Raw genomic sequence first — 21700 nt, 5'->3', positions numbered from 1 at the left:
TAATGGACCCCCCCCCCCCCCCACCCCTCCAGCAGTCCTGAGATATGCTAAGGGAGCCTTGAGTGTGTAAAGGCAATGTCGTCATCCTGTCGGGCTCATACCCACTTCAATGTGACTTGAATGGTTCTGATGTGGCTCAGAAATCTGCAGTTCCAAACCAGGAAGCATGTGTTTCTGGTTATGGGAGTTGCACAACGCAGAAAGAGACAGGACTCCAGAGTAAATATAGACCATTTTAACGTTCCATTTGTTGTATGAAATACCACATAAGCTCATTAGGGACGTCAAAAGTGAGACACTAGCTACCATCCTTTGTGTGCTGAAATGGTGAAAAGAGAATGAATACTCCATGCTGCCCATGCTAATAGGGGAGTGCTAAGTCCATACATGCAAGCTGAAAGTGGTAAAGGCCCTGAGGCACAAAGCTCATATACTCCATTTGTACCCTCAGCCACTTTTAGGTTGGCGAAGCGAGGCCGGCAATTTGCTACCCATAAAATAAACTGCGGAGCTAATTAAGATGCTGGGCCTGAAAAACAGCATGGTCATTTGGAAAGCAATGGAGGAACACAAAAACCTAACAAGTTTTCTCCCAATTAAGCATTCCTTCGCGCTGATGATTCCCCTTGTTGCTGTCTTTTACTCTGCCTGATCAGGTCTCCAGACAGAACTCTGACACTGTGTGTGTGTGCACAGGCATTTGTACACACTTCACTATAAACAACAGCAAAACCTGAAAACAGACATTGTGAGCATTTAATGTTAGTCTTTCTGTTTAAAAATGTATAAACTTTAACATGTCCTTTTGGAGGTGAGATTTCAAACAACATATTATGAATAAATGTATATTTCTAGAATGTGACTGTTGTGACTTGCATGTTTCACAAATGCTTGTACAATGCAGAAATTCTGCTTTGACATTAGAATGGGCAGCAAAAGAAAAGAATAAATGCCTGTGAAGATGTTGAAAAATAACTTGTTTATGGTTGTAGTAGTGAATTACTGCAAAAATGTTTATTTTGCTCTTGTTCTCCAGAACTGCCTACCAAACAAATGCCAGTTCTAAAATGGCAACATCTAAGATAAAACTCTTCAGGAAGCTTCTTGCTAGTTAAGATGGAATTCAGACATAAAAATTTTGCAAGGTGAGGAACAAATGAATAGGAGATAGATGGCCCTCTGACCTCATGCTGCAACTATGAAGAAGGATCTCAAAGCCCATCTCTTTTAGACCCACTTCTTTTCTGATCTCCTGACACATACATGAATGTGCCCATTTGCTTTCTGCTATGATTATGATGTATTTGCTAGTTGAATGCGAGTTCTATTGACAGCTTCTTGAGTGATGTGTACCAGTAAAATAGAGGCATCAAACCAACAAGCTGTACTTTGATAATTGTATGTTTAGATCAAAAGATCTTTGTGTATTGCTGAGTTCTATATTGCTTTGGAGATAAGCATTTGTTAAATAAATGAATGAAAATAGTTGTGTTGTTTTGACCCCTTATTAAGACAAGTAATTCAGTTAGTTACTTGCTTTGATAACTTTTCTCCAAAGCAACTTACAATGTTACTCTACTGAAATTTTATTTTTTCCACACATTTACACAGCAGTGTAATTTTCATGGGAGCAATTCAGGGTAAGTACCTCAAAGTTACTACAACATTAGGTACACATCAGCAGTTCTAAGCACTACAGTACCTGCTGCCCCATAGTCTGTCACACCAATCTGGGGAAGCAGCAGCTTCATTTTGTCAGGGAGTTGTGAGGAGAGACACTGAGAGCCAGGTCCCAAATAAGGATACTAGCCCCTTACAGCCCTTGTGTGCCACATACATGCATGGGGTGGTGCCATCACAGAGTTTTCTCCTGTAGTATAGTTCTGCCACAATGTGAAATAAATGTGGCTCTGGATAAGAGTGACAGATAAGTGACCAAACTGTTCATTTTAAAATGTAAACTTTATAGGAAGTTCCTTTCTTGTTCCATTGCCTCATTACCATAAGAACTGGTAGGTTGGCCACATTGGAAAATGCTTACCTTAAGCAAGTGAATATGAACAAGGTTTATCCTAATGACAAACACCAGGAGGCAATTACTTGTGTTACAGCACTATACGGATGTTTATGCTCTCCCTGGCTTGTTAGATAGAAAAGATTGTTTCCAGTTCCTACCTCTCTTGGGCATCTGCAGTAATGGATTTTTTTTATATGTGTGACTATGGTTTGATATTCCTTTTGCTTCTACTTCTGGGTTTACAAAAATTATAGTCCCTGTGTTAACATTATCATAATTATCACATGCTCTATCGATTTATCAGAGGTCAAACTCAAGATAAATGCTAGCATGAGAAAAAGAAAGAATTCCAGGTTTTAAAATATATATATATATATATATATATATGTGTGTGTGTGTGTGTCTGTATATATATATTGCAGTTAGGAAAAGAACATAGAAGAAAACAGTATTTATTATCAAGTGGCATAACAATCAATACTCTGACCACAAATGTTACTTCATAACTTGGAAAGTATGCTTTAACACTACTTGAACAGTCAGCTACTCAACCTCAACAAATATTGCATCATATAATACCTCCTGAAAGAAGGTATACTTTGGTGCTTGGCCAGCCATTATTCAGATATTACTGTTTTTTAATTTTTAACTGTAGGTACACATTACAGTCTTGAGAGGTACACTTGTAGCTTTAGATGTTTCACTCCGTAACTAGAATGATAATGAATAATACATACCCAGCATGTTTCATAGACCTTGTCTAATTGAGTTCAACAGTGAAAGTAAATCATGGGTAAAAACTGACCTGTTTTGAAGATTTCATAACGAATGGAGAATCCAGCCCCATGTGTCTCATAATCTGAGACAAACTTGATGTAGAGCTGGCTCCCAGAGGAGACGATGGGTGAGGGGGCGATCTTCCCACAGTACTTGCCCACCAGCTGACCAGTCTCATCCACACCATCCCGCACCTCCACATAGTCATACCTAATAACAAATGCACATGTGAGATGAATGAGTAGGGTGGTCATGTTAACTAGTCTTCTTGCATGTGATGTTAAATGCATAGTCATATCTTAGAGTCCAGAAGAGAGCTGGCTGCTCAAACAGACAGCTCAAGGTGTACCTGACAAGGTCAGTATCAGAGGAAAACTACTGAGGAACTATTGAGCCTCCAAACCCTGTTTCAATACATACGCAAAGCCCCTTGCCCAAAGTTTAGACCTTTCAGACAGTTCTGGTGACATTGGTTGCATGTCCTGTCTCTTTTGTCCAGGGTGGAACTAAACACCTGCAACACACATGGCTTGTATCCAATATCCCTACGAAATGGCAAATAAAGGACATTGACTTTGAGCAGTTGCTGCGGCTCTCCTGTGCTGCTGCCTCAAACCAGACAACACACATCTCGGTTACTGGTGTGCAGGATCCTCTAACTGAGTCAATGCCATGGGGGCAAAGGGGAGAGAGGGAATTAATTGCAGTTCTTTGGTTGGCAATACGCAGTCAAGCTGGAAAACAGGTATAAATAAGGTCAGAACTACAGGAGATTCAGATGCCTAAACAAGTGCTAGATGAAATATTCTCCTCTGTTTTAGTTACACTCTCTCAAACATGCATACATGTTTCCTGTACTATACGTTTCCAATAGATCCAGGGATGACAGACTTAAGGCCTCACGTTAATATACTCCACATACATTACTGTCCAGTGTTCTCCTTTTCTATCCCCTCATTACTGTTCAACACTAAAGAAATGTACAACATAAGTGGCCTCTTCAGAAGAAAAACAAAAGAAGACGATCTGCTTTTGTACCCAAGCATAGCAATAAGATTCCTCCATCTACAGAAATGTATGAAGATGTTCTTTATCAACTATGCAGCCTCCTCCGCAGTTGAAAAACTATCATTGCACAAATGGCCAAAAGAACAATTCCTGTGCCCCATGAGGTAAGTGAATATTTGAAGAAAACAACTATGTTCAGGATTGCTATTTGTGCATAATACCATTTAAACTGCAAGGTGTGGGATGGAGGAAAATGAAGGAACATGGTAGTGGCAACCTCTCCAGTGAAAAATGCAGTTCACTTCTTGTGGTACCACAAACATCCCAACATCCCCCCTCCCACACACAGCACAGCTCCCCAGACCTGTCTCACATTGAAAGGGAAGCTTGTGAAATGTTAACAGAGCCACTGAGGGCAATACAGGGATGCGGGAAGCTTCTGGGAGGGAGGATTGGGATAACAAGATGGGGAGAAGGAAGATTAAATGGAGAATATGAGAACTGATGGGGCAAAGGGAGGGGTCAGAGAGGGGCCTCGTTCCTCAGCATTGAGATTGGGTCCCCGGAGGACACGTAATGCGAGGATGACTTCACCCACCCCTCCCCCCTTCACTGGAAGTGATATCAGTTCATCACTCACAACCTAGTGTCACCCACCCCGTTTCCGCCAGATCGCCAAGCTGACATTGATGGACTCATGGGGCCTGAAGGGACAGTGGACCGCCTGCTTGTCGCCTGCCATATTTCATACCCCCAACCTTATTCTCAGTAAAAGGTGGGATTTTGGTGAGCCCTCTTTGTTGGATGACATCTCATTGTATTGATGCTGTTTCAACTGGGGAAACCTCAGTTTGTGAATGTCAGACAGTTCCCTGGGACTTGGCACTCTTCCTTTCCAGAACCCTCCGGAGCAATGCAACATTTCATCAGTTTGTTTGTACTTTCAAAGGGAATCAGGGTATGGTATGCTCTATTTGCTCAGCATTTCAGCATTTCAATTGTTTACACAGTCAGTGTCAAACCTTTGTGACACAGGAGCAGTAAATTCTGTTTGGCTTCTGTGTCAACAGCTGTTTTCCTAACACCACTGAAATTTTTTTCTCCAAACAAACAACCAAAACTTATATGAGTAAAACCTACTTGTTGTATATGAGATGAGGTCCAGCCAATCAACAGCAAATCTTCATGTAATTTTTCTATACTTTTTTCTCCAGTTTTCCCAATAACAACCATTAGATACAGAACAGGAAATTTATTTCACAGGTTCTTGGTTCTAATAAAAAATTTTTACTAGGATGGTGATTTGGAATCGTGGATATTCAGATGAAGTTGTACGCAGCTACTTGTGTGATGAACATTGGATCATGTGGTGGATAGAAACTAACTGCACTTAAGAATCACACATCTGCATCTATGTCTCTATTTCTACTGATGTAATGCACACATTGTATTTTCAATGAGATGTATGTCGCTTTGGAGAAAGCGTCTGCTAAATGAATAAATGTTAATGTAAATGATTGAATGCACCCATAGAAGAGCGTCACAATTTCCATACTAATGCAACATTTTAGATATGAAAGTATGACATGTTACAAATTCCGACAGTAGTTGCAAACACTTGCAGTAGTTCCAACCCCCATGACCCAGTGGTTTCTGAATGTGTTACACCAGAGCCCAGTGACCATTTATAGAGGAGGGCAGATCTCTGACCATGTCCGCTTTGAGCTTAAAAGCAAGCACACAAATTCTCAGCAGTAAAAGGGACTTTGTTTATCACACAGACTTCACTAGGCTTTAGAAATATTCACAAGGAGCTAGATATAGCTGATTAGGGTAGAGACTGTGACCCAAGTGGTCAAAGCAAACCATACCAAACCAAACTATCCTAGACAACATTGTTCTTCTTCATCTTCCTCACTGACACTTCAGTTTCCATTTGCCTGTGGTTTTTTTTTTTTTTTTTTAAACAAAACTTGAAAATTTCAAATGTTCCTACAAATATAGACCTCAGTAACTAAAATAAGCTGTTTCTAGAATTTTAACTCCAGCACATCAACCCTGCCTCTCTGGCTCCTCTGAGAGACTCTATAAAGACAGCTGGAGGGAGAGAGGTGCTTTGCAGATGGTGAGGGAAAGGGATCTGGGCCTTTTTGTATTTGGCACTTTCAAAGAAAAACAATCCTCCAGCGACATTCTCCACACGTGCCTCCCCACCATATGAAATGCCACTTGTCCTGGCACAGGACAAAGTCTTGTTCTCCTCCCCAACTGAGTCATCAGTGCCCTTGCCGGCACATAGGGACTGGTTAGTCACATGTTCACCCCTAAGGCTCTGCATGAGTAGACATTGCAGCTGTGGGCTCACAGTCACTGCAGTTAAGTGCAGTGGAGGCCCATTTCAGCAGCCACCAGTGGGTCAGCCCCGCTGAGGGAATGTAGTGAACTTGTGGTTGTTAACAAGTGTGGCATAGTACCCCTTGTGCTTTTGTTGGGGGAAGTGCAGTCTTAATGCACATCTCTGACAGACCTTCTCTCCTGGTTTAAAGTTGACTCGGTGGCAATAAGTACTTCACTTCTTGAATACCCCAGCGCAATGACACAGATTTGCCCGTCCACAATGGGAGCAAGCTAAGCCTGAATGGCAATGGTCAAATCTGAGAGCCCTTCACTCCAGAAAGTGAAATTTGAACAAAGTTAATTTCTGGCAATAAATCCTTTTGTATCAGAAAAACCACAGTCTGGACTGACACTGGAGACAATTTAGTATGTCTGGTATTAGTTTTATCTCTTAGAAGGCTGGTTTTCTCCAACACAGATTACACCCAGTCTTGGGCTAAATTACATGGTCAACAGGGATTCTGCACTGAAAATCCCTTTCAGCCAAAAACTATGGAAAGTCTGTATGAGGAAGACCAGCCTACAGAGTTATACTAGGAAATACCATGTTGCACTTTAATTATACCACTGCTACTTGTCTTATTATTTAGTACTTGCATGATTTTAAGTTTAAAATTACCCTTCTTCGGACACGCTTATGAAACATTAGTAATTTTTACTTTGAGCTTTCCTAACGGTTGTAATCTTGTACTTGCTCCAATGTAGACCTTATTTGTTAGTCTTTTGCTTTCGAAATAAACAATTTTACAGTTAAAAAAATCCCAAGAGAAATGGCACCCTCATCTCAGCATGACTGTAGTTAATATAAAGCAGAAAAAGCCTAAATGAAACAGACTATGTCAGGGGAGGCACTAATACAGCCACGAGTGTCTGTGACAAGGGCTCCACCCCAGCACCTCATGAGGCAAATCATTAAACAGACTGTCACTTCCAACCAAAGTATAACACAGTTAAGGTCTGCAGAGGGCGGAAACGAGTGTTTCTGGATTTCTAATGCCTGGAGGGAATGGAGCTTTACTGACAGACATGGTGCATTTTGACTCAGTTGCATGACATTAATGAAGCCGCCCTCCCCCCCGCAAAAAAATAACTTGAAACCCTGCTGCTCAGCTCAGGTTAGTAATCACTGTTTGTCAGCTATCCCAGCAGAGAGGGCAGAAACAGGCATAAGCTGAATGAGATGTGAAATGTGTATGTGAGATGTCTAAAGTGGAAAATTTTTCCTGAAGGTTATTCTTTGCCGGTTGGGATTTTGAGCCTCTTCTCAGATTGCGGCTCTCTCCCTACATTCTACCTGCGTTCCAAGGCCTTGGTATGGCCCTCGGTCATCGGTAGTTGTATGTTGAACGAGCCTCCACAAGTCACAGCTACATGCATCTAGCTGGTGTTTGGGACCCAGTTGCATACAGTTATCCTTCTTTGGAAGGTAGCTAGATTTGTGCCCAATGCACACCATCATGCAGGGACAATCATCATTACTGCTGATGGATTCGCATGGCTCAATCCATTAGCACTCTAATTATGCCAGAGACAGATCTGCAATCTGAACAATCATATTAAAAGAAGCGTTTAGGCCGAGTTACGGCGTCTCGTTCATCTGTGAGCATAATGATCCTTTGTGAGGGGATACAAGAGCACCAAGAAGGAGAAACTGACCAAGGGACTTGTGACGACACACTTGGTATTCCTCACAATACAGGGGAGGAGAGGCGGGGCCACATCAAAACCAGGAAGTGGCAGAAAGGCTCCCATCATTTCTCAGAGATGGTCATGGTCATGCCTGGCTCTTGCCCTCTCTATTCACTGCCTTTCTCGCAAGCTTTCCCTGCAGAAACCTGCTGATACTAGAACATTACCAGGCCCTCTCCCTGCCTTTTCAACTGAAAGCTTATACAGGGACTCCATTTTGCGGCCTTTTAAGGAAAGGGCAATAAGGTGGAAGAACACAAAGCACACAAACAGAAAAACACAGATGAAATGGCTATCGTGATAAAGAGGTGTTGTTCATGCCAAAGGAAAGACATGAAAAAGATGGCTAATTTCCTCCACCAGTAATGCAAGGGGAAGACCAGGTGAGGCACCGAGGCCCTTTTGGCCCGTAAAAGCTCTTCATACTTTTATTAGTCCACACTTGGACAACAGCTTTAAAAACCATTTAAAGCTGCAATAACACAAGTGGAAAGGGTTATTGCAACAGTATTAAGAAATCCACTTTGCTCCATGCAATTATCATCACTTTATGTTTTTATGGCAAAGCATTTAGCCTTTATGTACAGTGAAAATCTGAGTGGAGAAGCGAGTTAAAGGGGGCCTTACATTACACATTCTGGTTTTTCATTTTTTAAACAAAAGTCTGAATTGAGCAATTATAATTGAAACGGGCAGAATATGATGATATTCCCAGAGCTAACAGCTAGAAAAATGGAAAACAATTTCCTTTTTTACTCAACTAAAATGAAATCACTGCAAACGCATGAGTATTCCATTACGTACAGGCAGATGAAAGGGATTCAGAAGACAATATGTAGGAGAACAGGGGATGTTCTGAAGGGCACGTCTTTCTAAGTTTACTCCCCCTGGTCAACTTTCACAAATCCTCTTCACTTGTTTTCCTTGGACATCTGGAAATTAATGGTGTAATTTACTGGACAGTTCACAGCTTCTCATAAAAGAAATGTACATGGATCTTGCCCCCAGGCTTTGCTTCTGACACCCCATTTGGCCCGCCTTGACATCAGAGACGGTTGTGGTTTTGGGGCTGGCTCGTCTTACTGAGCATTGTAACTGTGATAAGTTGCCAGTGGGGGTTAGATGTTGGGCTACTGGCCAGAGGACACAAAACTGCCTGCTGTTAAAACCACCAACCCCACCCACTTTGAATGAAAGGGGAAGGGAACAGGAGTCTACCATGCAGGCATCTTCAATGATGATAGTGCCCAATTCATCATATCTGTAGACATTTGGAATTCAAAACAGAGGGCCATTTGCTCAAGCTTTCTTATTTATCCACAACAAACATAGGAAGACATGCATTCTTTGTCTGGTCTATAAAGCAAAAGAGTACTAGTTTCATAGCATTCTGCAACCAGAAAAAAAACACATTAAAAGAAAAGAGAAAGTGGCTTTAAAGGGATAGTGGAAATACATTACTCTGTATAAAAGCAGGGATATAACTGCTAAATTAGAAGACAGCAGAAGAAAAGAGGCATAGGGGAAAAACACAATAAAGTGTATGGCCCATTTACTTACTCTAGCGCAAGACGTGCCCTCATTCTAATGGGCTGCGTGCTCTACGTTCGAGCCTGGACAGGGGTCACCCAGAGGTAAAGCCTTTTGGGTGGTGCTCCAGACTGCCTTTCCCTCACAATGCAGACAGAAAGAGACAGGGCCTAAAGGGTCACCATTACAAAGAGTTTGATAGACAGGCCCCTTCCTTCCTTTCTCATCTGGCTGTGTGAATTCTTTAATGTGGCTCCATACTGACTGGGGACATTGTGGAAGTGTGTAAGATGTGAAGGTCTGTGTGGCGGGGGGATTCGTAGGCACTGCACCTGGAGAAATTCAAGTCTTATTAAGTTCTTTGCATAGCACTAGGGGCTGTTTGGGATCTGCTGCATTGGGCCAAGTCTATTTCCTTCTGTTGTGATGTATCTGTTGGGCAGTTTCCACAGTGATAGAGGACAAACAGCCACGCAAAGCTGTTGCGCCACACCCACTGCTGGGGAGGAGGAGGAGTAGCAGGAGGAGTATAGGAACAGGCAGCAGTCCAGGCTCTCCTGGTGCATGGCATGGCATCACCGTCTGATTAATTGCCAGCCTGTGACACTTCCTTCCTGTCCCCACTCCTCCCAGGTAGCTAGCATTCTCTGCTGCCCTCCATGCTTCTGAAACTGACTCCTTTCTCCTTTTCCACTTGTTCCTGAGTCCTCTGATAGAAAGACTGGAGGGCAGAGAGAGGGGGGTCATGTTGTTAATGGAATGGGTGCCAAGAAGCACGTCTCCTCAGCAGCAACTGGTGCAGTCTGAAAGAAGCAAGAATTGAGGCCGAGGGAGGGGGTAATAGAGTTCTGGCATGCCACTATGATGATCAAAGTGAGGACGGCCATGTGCTCGCCAGCTTCTGGAGGGCAAGATGACCTCCCTGTCCAGTGGGATCCTGAACCCAGTGCGAAGCTGGTGCTGATCCGGCTGCTAATTAACCACCGCATTCTAGCTAAATCACATACCAAGTGCCTACTGAGTGGAGGGAAGGGGGTACTGAGGGTGGGACAACACACTTAAGGGTGGCTTTCAGTGCCCCATGGCAAAACTTTCTTTAGTTGAAGTGTTGGGGGGGGGGGGGGGGGGGGGGGGTTTACAGCCAGCTTGCTATTGCCGTAAGGCAACTCTGGTCACTCCTGCATACATAGACTTCCAGGGAATCATGCAATGGCAAATGACCCAGGAACTGTGAGAAGCTCTTAAACCTGAACCAGAACCACAAGACAGTGTGCCAGCAATCCCTATCTTCTTCACACTCCTGGATCTTCAATGGCAAGAGATAAGGAGCATCCCTCATAGCAAGTTAAATGTCCTCAGGCAGGATAGAGCAGAATAGCAAAGGACCACACTGGTTTAGACAAGAAAAGTGCCTGCTACAACTAGGAGGAAGGAGAGAATGTGGACATCTTCAGCATCTCTACCAAGACCATTCTTGTCCTTTGTGACAACTGCTAAGGGAACTACTTTTCCATTTATATGGTTTTTTCTACGCAGCCACAGAATTGTGCACCCAGTAGAATAAAATGTACCCAAGGAAACAATAACAGAAAAAAGGGTTCTGGGTAATACTGGCCTTATTCAAAAGAAGGATTCAGAGCTTACAGCTTTAATGCTTCATACTTTAAAGATGAATAGGGGGAAAAAGGAGAAATGCCCATGAAAGGGTATAGATTTTTATCTAAATGTTGCTGAATCTAGCTCAGATATCACCTGCAATGTTAGAGTGTTACTGTGTATTAGCAAAAAAAAAAAAAAAAAAGCAGTTGAAGAAAGAACTATTTAATATGGTTAAATGACTCAAGGGTGAGGTCTACACAGTAAAGCCTTGTACTAAAGGCCCAAACTATGACCCAGCCCTCCTGTCTTACATCTGTCGGAAGTGCCCTTGAGCCTGCATGATGACCTTATTGCTCAGGCACAAACAACAACTCTCTTCAACCATCCATCAACCCCTGTAGGGTAAGAGAATGGTCTTGCTTTCAGGTGTTACGTTGGTGCATGAGCCCAGGGTACAAGGAAGAGTATAAAACAGAATTTGATTACACATATACATGAGGTATGTATTAGCAGTATGTATATAGCTGAATGTTATTTATCAAAGCATGTGAATAGTAATATATTCAATCACAGCACTTAGTAATAGTATACCAATCAATTAAAGACCAAGAACGAATAAAACAATTTGTGACACTTGGATGATGGTGAGAGATTAACAGAAACGGATAGGCATTGGGTCTGAAATGTTCCTGTTGTCAATCGTTCACACAAACTCAGAGGAAGAAAGGATGACAAGCCTCCTGACAGTCATCTTACTGGGGCCACATTTGTACTCTCACTAGGCTGACAACACCTCTGTGTATACACTTTTTGGAAAGAAAAAACTCCTCTCCTCCTCCATTCAGACATGAGCCAGCACACCAGGAGAAAAACTGATTTTGATCATCTGGAGAAACAGTCCACCAGCATCCGTTGCTTCCTCCTGGCCTTTCTTTATGGGAATACACTATGCCAATATTCACCTTAATTTAACAACGTTACCCAGCCCTAAAAACCCAACCTTTTGTGCTGCCTTATGTTCCAGGTGAAATCTAAATTAGCTAGCTTTGACTAGCCTGTTCCCATTTTACCAGTCTAGATGTCAAGTTTTAAAATATAAAACTAAAAGGTCCCTTTATAATGAAGACATATTTGAGTTTATAAAAAACCTTTCCTTAATATGATTTAATTAATTTAAATCCCTTAATCTAAACAATATAAATTACTGCTCACAGAAGCAAATTAGTGTTTATCGTGCAAGTTTATTCGTGCAAGTTTAAGTGAACAAATGACTTATGAACAAGAAATGAAACATTTCCACAGTTGAAAAATAAATGTATCATTAGAAAAAAGCCATAAAATTATTTGGCAGAAAACTTAGTTTTTAAACATCATTTTATCATCAAAAAAGCCCTCATAAATCCTTGGCAAAGGACTCTCAGGAGTTATCAAGACTATCAGAATTCAGCCTAATCTTGATTACTTTAAGAGCTCAGTTGTAACACACACAACAAATGGAATGAGACCCTGGAACAGGACTAGAAAACCTTGTGATCATGAGTGCGGAAAAAGGGGGGGTTGAAGGCAGGGAATATCCCCAAGTTCCTGAAAGACGTAATTTGTAAGCTATAAAAGCTCAACCCCTGACTGTGGTAGACCACCCTCAGACAAATTGTATTTTATTTTTGAGCTTGTTTACCACAGCTGAAAATTGGGAACAACGTTTTTCTCAGCTGTTGCATTCAGCAGCATTCAACAGAATTTCGGTTATCATATATCCAACAAAGTATTGCACATTACATTTAGGTTTATGACTTACAAAATGTGGTTTATTTAAAAGATGTCTGTACACAAAAGGGGCAAGGCCAGAAAGGGGTGCTGGACCAACGCTGTCAGCAAACAACTTTGCCCATATCCCCAGCTGCAGCCCCTCCACTCAGAACAGGAAATGCCTATTCTTAATGAACACGATCCTGATTGTGTCATCGTCCAAACAATAGCAACTTCCCTCGCTTTCCTGGCAATGCTTTGGCTATAGCGCTAACAATGCAGAGGGAGGCTGAATTGGAGGACTTCCAGGACCCTGGAAAGTCCAACCTGAAGGATGTGCATTCTTTGTGCGCACAGTGGAGGGTGTTTGCACTCTCAGTGGGGAGCCTGATGTTCTCTGAAGGCTCTCCTCAATCGCTCACCACTGGAGGTCAGTGGAATGTGTTTCTTTCTGAATAATATGTCTTGGAGTTACAGGGGGCGCGATGGTGCAGTGGGTTGGACCAGGTCCTGCTCTCCGGTGGGTCTGGGGTTTGAGTCCCGCTTGGGGTACCTTGCGACAGACTGGCGTCCCGTCCTGGGTGTGTCCCCTCCCCCTCCAGCCTTATGCTCTGTGTTGCCGGGTTAGGCTCCAGTTCCCCGCGACCCCGTATGGAACAAGTGGTTCTGAAAATGTGTGTGTGTGTGTGTGTGTGTCTTGGATTTGAGAGAAGTGACAGGGCTCAAATTGCAAAGGTCTTCAGTGTATGTAGTTTCCACAAAGGAACTTTCCAAAAAGAAATTCTTCAAATGTTTTTCTTAATGCCCTCTCACAGATCAGACTGCATGGTCTGTTACTAAGGCACTCCCTGCGTCCCCATTCAGTGAGGTTTTTGGAGGAGTGAATTGACTCTGTGACTCAATGTTTTAGCTTCCCTTGCCCTGTCCACTTCGCAGCAGAGTTCCCAGCTGCAGACATGGGAGGGTGGGCTCTATCAATTTCCAGAAAATATGTCTGGTTTCATTCACTCAGCGAATCCTGACACATCAATAATTCACAATGCTGTCGAGGCATGTCTGCAGGATCTTGATTTTGAAATGGGATTTGAGAACAACTGTGATATGGGATGAGTAGGATGCATCCACTCCGAGCATGCAGAGAGAACTTGCTTAATCACTTTAAACACAACAGGGAAATATCGTAACTCTACAACATGTCCCTCATACCACACACACACACACACATTTTCAGAACCGCTTGTCCCATACGGGGTCACGGGGAACCGGAGCCTACCCGGCAACACAGGGCGTAAGGCCGGAGGGGGAGGGGACACACCCAGGACGGGACGCCAGTCCGTCGCAAGGCACCCCAAGCGAGACTCGAACCCCAGACCCACCGGACAGCAGGACCGTGGTCCAACCCACTGCGCCACCGCACCCCCTTCCCTCATACCAAAGTTTCTCAAACATTCTCAACAAAAATGGGAACGAAAAAGCAGGCATTCTGTCATTTATGACTACCTTCATGTTAAAACAGAAAAGGAACATAACTCACGCATCTCATTTCCATGCAAATATATGTTCTACTCAGGACAGTTAACACTGCACTTGGCTCAGTATCATATAAAACTACACTTGGGGGTGAAAAATAGCATATTTACCCTTCTGTCATTTAGCAGAATGGAAGCACATTCTAAGCTTATTCCTTACAAATCCCCGAGGTCAAACTTTTTATGACCTAAAAAAATAAAGAAAAATATTTGTCTTATCAGTATAATTTTTTTCTACATTTGTAAAACAATCTTGTTACACTTAAGTATGAAAAAATAGTTAACTTTTAGTTAATTTTCTTTTTCAAATGCCAAAGTCAAGTGTTTTCCAAGTGGGCAATTTACAGAAAACGCGGAGAGCTGTCTTTCCGAGTTGATTTACAAGTGGACAATAAGTGCGTCTTGTTCAGGCTGGGACATATGTGCACCCCACTTCCTGATTATTAAATAGGTAGTAGCACTGAGGCATGCTTTGTAACATTTCTTACATGCTATCTGATAAGGAAGGAATTCTGCCATCATCAGTTTCCATTATGGCAAGAACGTTAATGGGAGCCAAGCTGCCACAGGCCATCATGTTACTGAGGCACAAATTAGGTTGACAGAGAGATCACGTCATGAACTGTATCTCATAGTCGAGTAAACACAGAGATTTGGACTTGGACACTGAAGCATGTTTCCACCCAAACAATGGACTACACTTTAAGAAGAAAAATGTGGATTTGCGGCATTCTTGACACACAATGCAAAATGGAAATGGCATTTTTCTATGTCTATAATCAGATTTCAATTAGCAAAAAAAAAAAAAACCCTTGAAAAAAAACTTTATATACTGTAACAAACTGAAATATGAGTGTTCAGTGGGTTGAACTGTACCTCTATGTTTAAGCAGAACACAGTTTTAACAGCTTTAACATGTTATTTTGGTTGGGGTGCCATGATTGTATTTCATGAGGATTTCCTCTGACTAGTTTGTTGTGTATCCTGTACAGCTGTGGTTTATGGCTGGTTGGCATAATGTGAATATGGCTTTATTCCAAACACAATAAGTACTTTTGACTGCACATGACCAATCTATGCCAGCAAACAGTTCCATCAGAAGGAAATCTATAGACATTTATAGGAGCAATTAATTTTCTTAAGATAACTGGTATTTTAACACAATTTAAAAGTAAACATAGAAAAAACTACTTAGAGGTGTATTTGTAATAACTTCTTTCCACAGAAAACGCATTCCTATCTTGTGTGCATTTAAAACTATTATTTCCTCCCTGCAGTCATCACTCTGGTCATTTTTTTTTAGTATCTTTGAGATCTCAGAAGACATTATTAGTCCCTGGTTGCTGAAATTTGATCCTGTAGTAGTCTAAGTCCCCCATCTGCTAGACTGCACTAGTCACCAGAGTCATAAATAACAGACCGTTTGCAGAGCAGTAAAAAAGCAAAGGCCATAATAAAGGATGCAGCTGAGAGTATGTTAACAAGGAAAGACTTGGTGCCGGAATTCCAGTAATACGGCGCGAACCCTTCAAACTGCAAAAGAAAAAGAAAAACAAAGATGGATTGTGTAGGATGGACATGACAGAAAATAAGGAGGAAGAACAGCAGACATACACATTGAGAGAAGAAAGAAGGAGAAGCAAAGAGGGGGAAAGAAAAGGACAGAGAGCAAAGGAGAGACAGAGGGAATGGAGCGGGCTGGGACCTTCCGGATGAGCTAAGCAGAGCAACACACTGCATTCCAGTCCCAGAAGGGGATTTTACTATGAGCAACAACTGTCCACCACAGTGCCTTCCAAAACATGCAGAAAGATTTCATTTACTCCCACGCTGACTGCATGGGAGACTCAATCTTCAACAACCCGGGTTCTCTTTGTCAACGAAAGGCCAGGGGCCTATGTTGTCAAGTAACATCCCTAACTACTTTGACTTTCTTAACATTTTAACTGGCAAGAGGCAGCTGGGAAACTAAAGTCTGAAAACTTACAAGACAGACCCTCTTTGCGGAAGCTAACAGGATATCCCAAAGAAATGCAGCAGTATTTAGAAATTCTGTATAACGAACACAGTAATTAACAGTACAGTAGCTAATAAAAAGTAACCAAATCAGGCTGCATACAAATAGCAAAAATCAGGAATATGCGACACCTTGATCAACTGGAGACCCTTAGGTTGGTGATGTTTTGCTACAGTGAGTCAATATTAGTTGCAACTATTTTAATTAAACAACACATTTGTGCATTAAGCGCATAAACTGTGAAGTGTCTGAGAAAGCAACACGGCATAAAAAACAAAGAAACTGTAACAACAATAACATGAGTTTTACACACTTAACGTCAACATCTGTTCACCAGGCAGGGTTCAGACGCTAAAAATGTTCACCGCCACCAGATGGCGCGGTTCCACATCAAATTTCCCCACCACAGCACAGCACTTACTTGCACTCTCTGTCCTCCAGGTCGAAATGGGGGTTGAAGTTGATTAAGATCCTCTGGTAGGGTCCTGGGGCCTGTATCACCCACACACACTTCTGAGACGGCAGGTACGAGACTGGATACCCAGGTGATGTGAGATAGTTTGCATTTGTGATTCGGATGTGTTCTCCGCATTTATCTGAAAACACCAAAACAAACGTAAGCGTTACATCAGTACCAGGCTTAACATCTGGTTTCTGTTAAGTTTATTTTAATTTTGGGAGACAGTTGCGGCAAATATTCAGAGTTGATCTGAAGTATTACGTTGAAAAGAATTCAGATCAATGAACAGTTCACAGTTTAGTTAAGAATTACAAAGGAGGCATACAATAAAATGTACAAAATTAAAAGGGTGTAAACTTTGAAGTCCTGTAAAGTTAAAAAAAACATTCCTTGAAATATCACTGTGACTTGTTAGAGCTTGGGATATGAAATATGAAATGACATCAGTAAATAATACAGTGGACCATCCAAAAGGATTTACTATTCACAATAAATGCCATTTCTAAGGGGAAAAAAGGGAAATAAGGAATTTAGTGGTGAAGCACTTTACCTCCTGTCATTCTCTCAAGTTTTTAATTGAGTTATAAACTTATAAAATGTTTTCCTGCCTACATATTCAATTGTGGAATCGAGATGAAAAGCAGTCACCAGCCTTCATTCAATCTGTCCCCATTTGAAGTGACGTCAGCAATTATCAGAGATCAGCTAACACGTGTCATCTCAGTAATTAATACACGGTGTTCACCTCTTTATCTCATATTTCTGTGTATTCCTGAATTGCTGCCATGTTAAGAGTGAAGCGTACTGTTACCAGAGAGAGGACCACCAGCTGATGACTGGGACAGGAGAGTTGGAGTGGGAGACTGTGTAGAACAGCAGGGAAACTTTAACCACAGCAGCCAGATCAATAATAATAATAATAATAATAATAATAATAATCTTTATCTGATGCCTTACTCCAAGGTGACTTACAAAATTAGACATCCATTTTACAGTGACTTAACCATTTATATAGCTGGGTATTTTTTACTGTATCAATTCAGTATAAGTACCTTGATCAAGGGTACGGCAGTAGGAGTGGGATTCAAACCCAGAACCTTCAGTGAACAGTTCTAACTCGGACAGAACCCGCCGATGACCCTGTCTCACGGTCACATCCCAGGAGAAATCTCCTTCCAGACTTACTGCGACTTCCAAATGACCCTTTAGGCTATATTTTTAAGTCTATTTATTATCAACAATAATCACTTCTTCTAAAATATTACAACTATTCATTTCCTCTTGGTCAGAGCACTACAAGGCCGGAATGTGTATTTAAACTGAAGCAGAGAAGTGTCCATTCATTGTTCATATGCATTTCTCTCTCACTTTTCAATACTTTATCTAAGAAGAATTTTTTTTAATATAAAATAAAACAATAAATGTGTGTGGTATTTTTATAAGAAGCGGGTCATACGAGCCAGACTCTGCCCGTCACATTTTTCATCCGATTGCGATTCTGTCCAGGAAAGCCACCCACCAGTACTCAGAAAGCACTTTTCAAAGCACTTTTCAAAGTTTTTTTTTTTTTTTTAAAAAAGAAAACACTTAAAAAATTTTTCAACTTGAGAACATAAAAAATGTTTTTCCTCACCATTTTTGAAAGCACCCGCAGCTAAGATTCCCGTCCAAAGGAGCACAGCTAATCCACAACGCATCCTCGTGTTTGTGACGAACAAAATATATTAAATCAAAAGGGAAAGTAAACTCCTCAGGGCTCCGTGGCGGATAAATCTCCCTACTGGACTTGGGTAAGAGAAAAAGGCGGTGGAAGAGAGGTGTCAGTGGTCAGTGGTGTCGGCGGCGCGCTCCGCGCTCCCCCGCTCTCCTCATCCCCACTACGATCCGTTCCCGCTCTCGTGCCCCGCTCCTCTTCCCATCTCCCGCTTCCAGAACACAACTCCGGCCTCTCCAAACCCCTCCGAGGGCTCGTCAGGCGGGTTTACTCCTTCCTGTTTAACACTGAAAGAAAAATAAAAACGAAATTAAGTAAATGTTCATAAATTGGACTGCGCCTTATTTCACGTCAGAAACGAACTGACGAGAGGTCGCGCGCGTCGCCGGTGTTGCCCGTCGTCTCGCGCCGCGTTCACTCCTCGAGTCCGAGGAAGCTCGAGCCTCACGCACAGACACCCTCTCTCTCTCACACGCGCGCACACACACACGCACACGCACACGCACATCTGTAGAGCGGGTTTTGCCGCCACAGATACTCCGAGCGCGAGATGCTCTTCGCGGTTCTACCGTCACCTCCTCGCGTTGGGCACCAACGGCCACCTCGCGTGCTCTGACTGCCTGAGCGAAGCGGACCTGTGTGGGACCGGAGCTTCCAGAGAGGAAGGAAGGAGCGCGACTTAAGACGCGGAAGAGCCGCCACTGATTACAAGCGGATACGCGAGTGCGGAGACACAGGCGCGCGGACCGAGTTGGCTTTGGGGGGGACAACTCTGGTACCGCGTGCCGCCGAACTGACTGACATAGCGAACGGGTCACAGCCCCGTCCCTCGACGGGCACCCGCAGGTCCCACACGGGTCCGCGCCAAAAACAGCTCCATAGCGTTCACGTCGCATTCGGCTCGCCTGCCGCGCGACGTCGCGCTCCTGAAACAGTCTCGCGCTGGATTTCATTCTACACATTCCTTCTGCACCTAACCATTAAAGATTTAATTTCCGCTGTAACACTGACTGAAAAGTCATCACATTAAATCAAAGGCAAATCCATAATCAGCGCTCGCAGGACATAATTACACGAAACACCAGTCTTCAGCACTCAGTGACTCACCCCTTTTCTAGCGAATAAATGTCCAAATTATATTTAAATTATTAAGAAGTAAGTATGTAAGACACTGCAGTCAGGTGGAGAACTATAATATCCGCATACTGAGGGATAAGTAACGCACGGGATGGTCACTTAATAATGAGAAAAATAACAGCAGCTGCGCAAACTATGACAAAATATGTATTTGTTGCGTTTTTAGGAAAAACAATTCGTGGCACTGCCACTTATAAATCCTTAACACAGATCATTCGTGACACATTTTACATGTTTTGCGCTTCACATGATTTTGCCAGATGGCGTTTCACATGTTTCCATATCGCACCTAACGCGCAGTTCCGCGCACATCTGTACTCTGACAGGTCGAGAGAAAGAACGAGAACAAATAACGCGCATAATAACCAAATCGCTCAGCCGCACCGCATCATTTCAAAAGACGGGCGATAATACGAATAATAGAAACAGTCACCTGGTCGCTGCGTCTCCACAGATCAACGTCCACTTTCCAGTTCTGCGACGAGCTCGCCGGTTTGTCGCGCGGTTCGATCGGTTCGGCGCGGGACGATCGCCGCCGGTCACCTGTCACCAGGTGGGCTTCTCGCAAGACCGCGCGCCGCTTCTCGAAAATCTCAGGTTAGACGCTGGCGTGAACCGCGGGCACGCGCCGACGAGGAACTGCTGCTGGGTCCGGGGTTCTGCTTCACCACCCCCCCACCTCCTGTACATGACAGCACGTGAGGCGACACGGAGCACGAGCAGCCAGCCCGCCGCCGCCACCAGATCACTCAGGGGTCTGCCGAGGATGCGCGCGCCCAGCTCGGGATAAACACGGGGCGGGGGGAGCGAGCAGTCAGTCAAAGGGGCCGGTGGTGGGCAGGAAGAAGAGGAGGAGGAGGAGGAGGAGGAGGAGGAGGTAGGGAGGTAGCGGGGTAGGGGGGTGGGGGAGACAGGAGGCCGGTCGGGCACTCGGCGCGCGTTCTTTGGGACTGGATGAAGTTCTCGTTTGGAGAGTGCGCGTCCCCGAGTTGTGCGCCTGAATCGAGGTGCGGCCGCACGCTCCTGCTTTATCGCCGTGTTGTACATTGAGAAAATTACAGCTAGAAACCCATGAGAAACAGGCCAGGCGTTATTGATACATTTTTTAAAGCACAGTACTGATCCGCGCGCTCCGTCGCCCCCCGTCCCCCTCCGTTCCCCATCGGATCCCGGCGCCCGAGAAGCTCCTCAGACACAAGAGTTCATTTCAGCGCTAATTACCGGGATCCGAATAATCAGTTAATAAAACATTTAATGACTTTGAACAAAAAAAAGAGACGCGCGGGGTTTTGCGGCTTTTCTGATCTGAGTGTCACGAAGCGCGACTCTCTCCCTGCTTCTGATTCGTTTTCTGAAGAAAGAGGATTAACGAGACGTCTGGAGAACATAAAAAATGTATAAGCCGAAGATGTAACACCGCTGCAGACACATTTACTGTGGTATGGAGGCTCGGCGGAGACACGCCCTTTCCACTCCACGCAGGATCACAAAACACAGTAGCGAGTCCTTGTAAAATTAAAGGTACATTATAACCCGAAGTAAATCAAATCCAAGTTATGTATTAATGTGCAAATCATTTCATTTATCTGCACCAATCATCAACAAATTTCGCGATGGAGTCGAGCCACATTATTTGTTTTCGTTCTTTAAATCGGGAGCTGGAATTGTGGTTTGTTAAGCGCACATGATTCCGGGAGAATCCCGGCGTCTAATTTGGTGTGTATCTGCCTGACGAAAAAGGTTGTTTATTCATGAACACTGTGGTGGACACGACCCCCAACGGAGAGCGCACAATTCAATATCTACACTGACACCAGTTACACCCCCGGCGCGCGCTGGACCGGACACACACGAGATCATTATTGCTGAAATTTATTTCTCGAGCTCTCCTCCAACTCCTTTTAAACTTAGAAGTGTTACATGAGTCATTTGGAAATGGTTAACCCCTGTATACAGCAGAATATTCTTCCTGTATCGGTTCCGGTTCAGAACCCTGATCAAAGCTACTGCAGCAGACGTGGGATTCGAACCAAGCACCTCCAGATCGCAAGAGAACAGCTCCAAAATGTTACAGGAG

General features: G+C 43.4%; 1 protein-coding gene across 4 annotated transcripts in view; it reads right to left on the bottom strand.

The window, feature by feature from the left end:
• Positions 1-20388, bottom strand: part of nrp1a (neuropilin 1a) — a 51079-nt gene extending 30691 nt beyond the window's left edge. For 2 of the 4 annotated variants that reach the window (XM_018741250.2, XM_018741253.2), the window contains exons 1-4: positions 20057-20388; positions 18406-18773; positions 16734-16908; positions 2823-3004 (exon numbers count right to left, since the gene is read on the bottom strand). In XM_018741250.2, coding sequence (XP_018596766.1) covers positions 2823-3004; positions 16734-16908; positions 18406-18469 — 421 coding nt within the window. In that variant the 5' untranslated portion in view covers positions 18470-18773; positions 20057-20388. Of the gene's footprint in view, positions 1-2822; positions 3005-16733; positions 16909-18405; positions 18774-18992; positions 19135-20056 lie in introns of those variants that run through there. The other 2 variants (XM_018741252.2, XM_018741251.2) reach the window with 2 other exon arrangements.
• Between the last annotated feature and the right edge of the window lie 1312 nt (positions 20389-21700).

Source organism: Scleropages formosus, chromosome 19 (genome assembly GCF_900964775.1).
Source record: "Scleropages formosus chromosome 19, fSclFor1.1, whole genome shotgun sequence".
Taxonomy (NCBI): domain Eukaryota; kingdom Metazoa; phylum Chordata; class Actinopteri; order Osteoglossiformes; family Osteoglossidae; genus Scleropages; species Scleropages formosus.
Note: the sequence above shows the minus strand (reverse complement) of the source record. Positions and strands in the feature narration are given on the sequence as shown.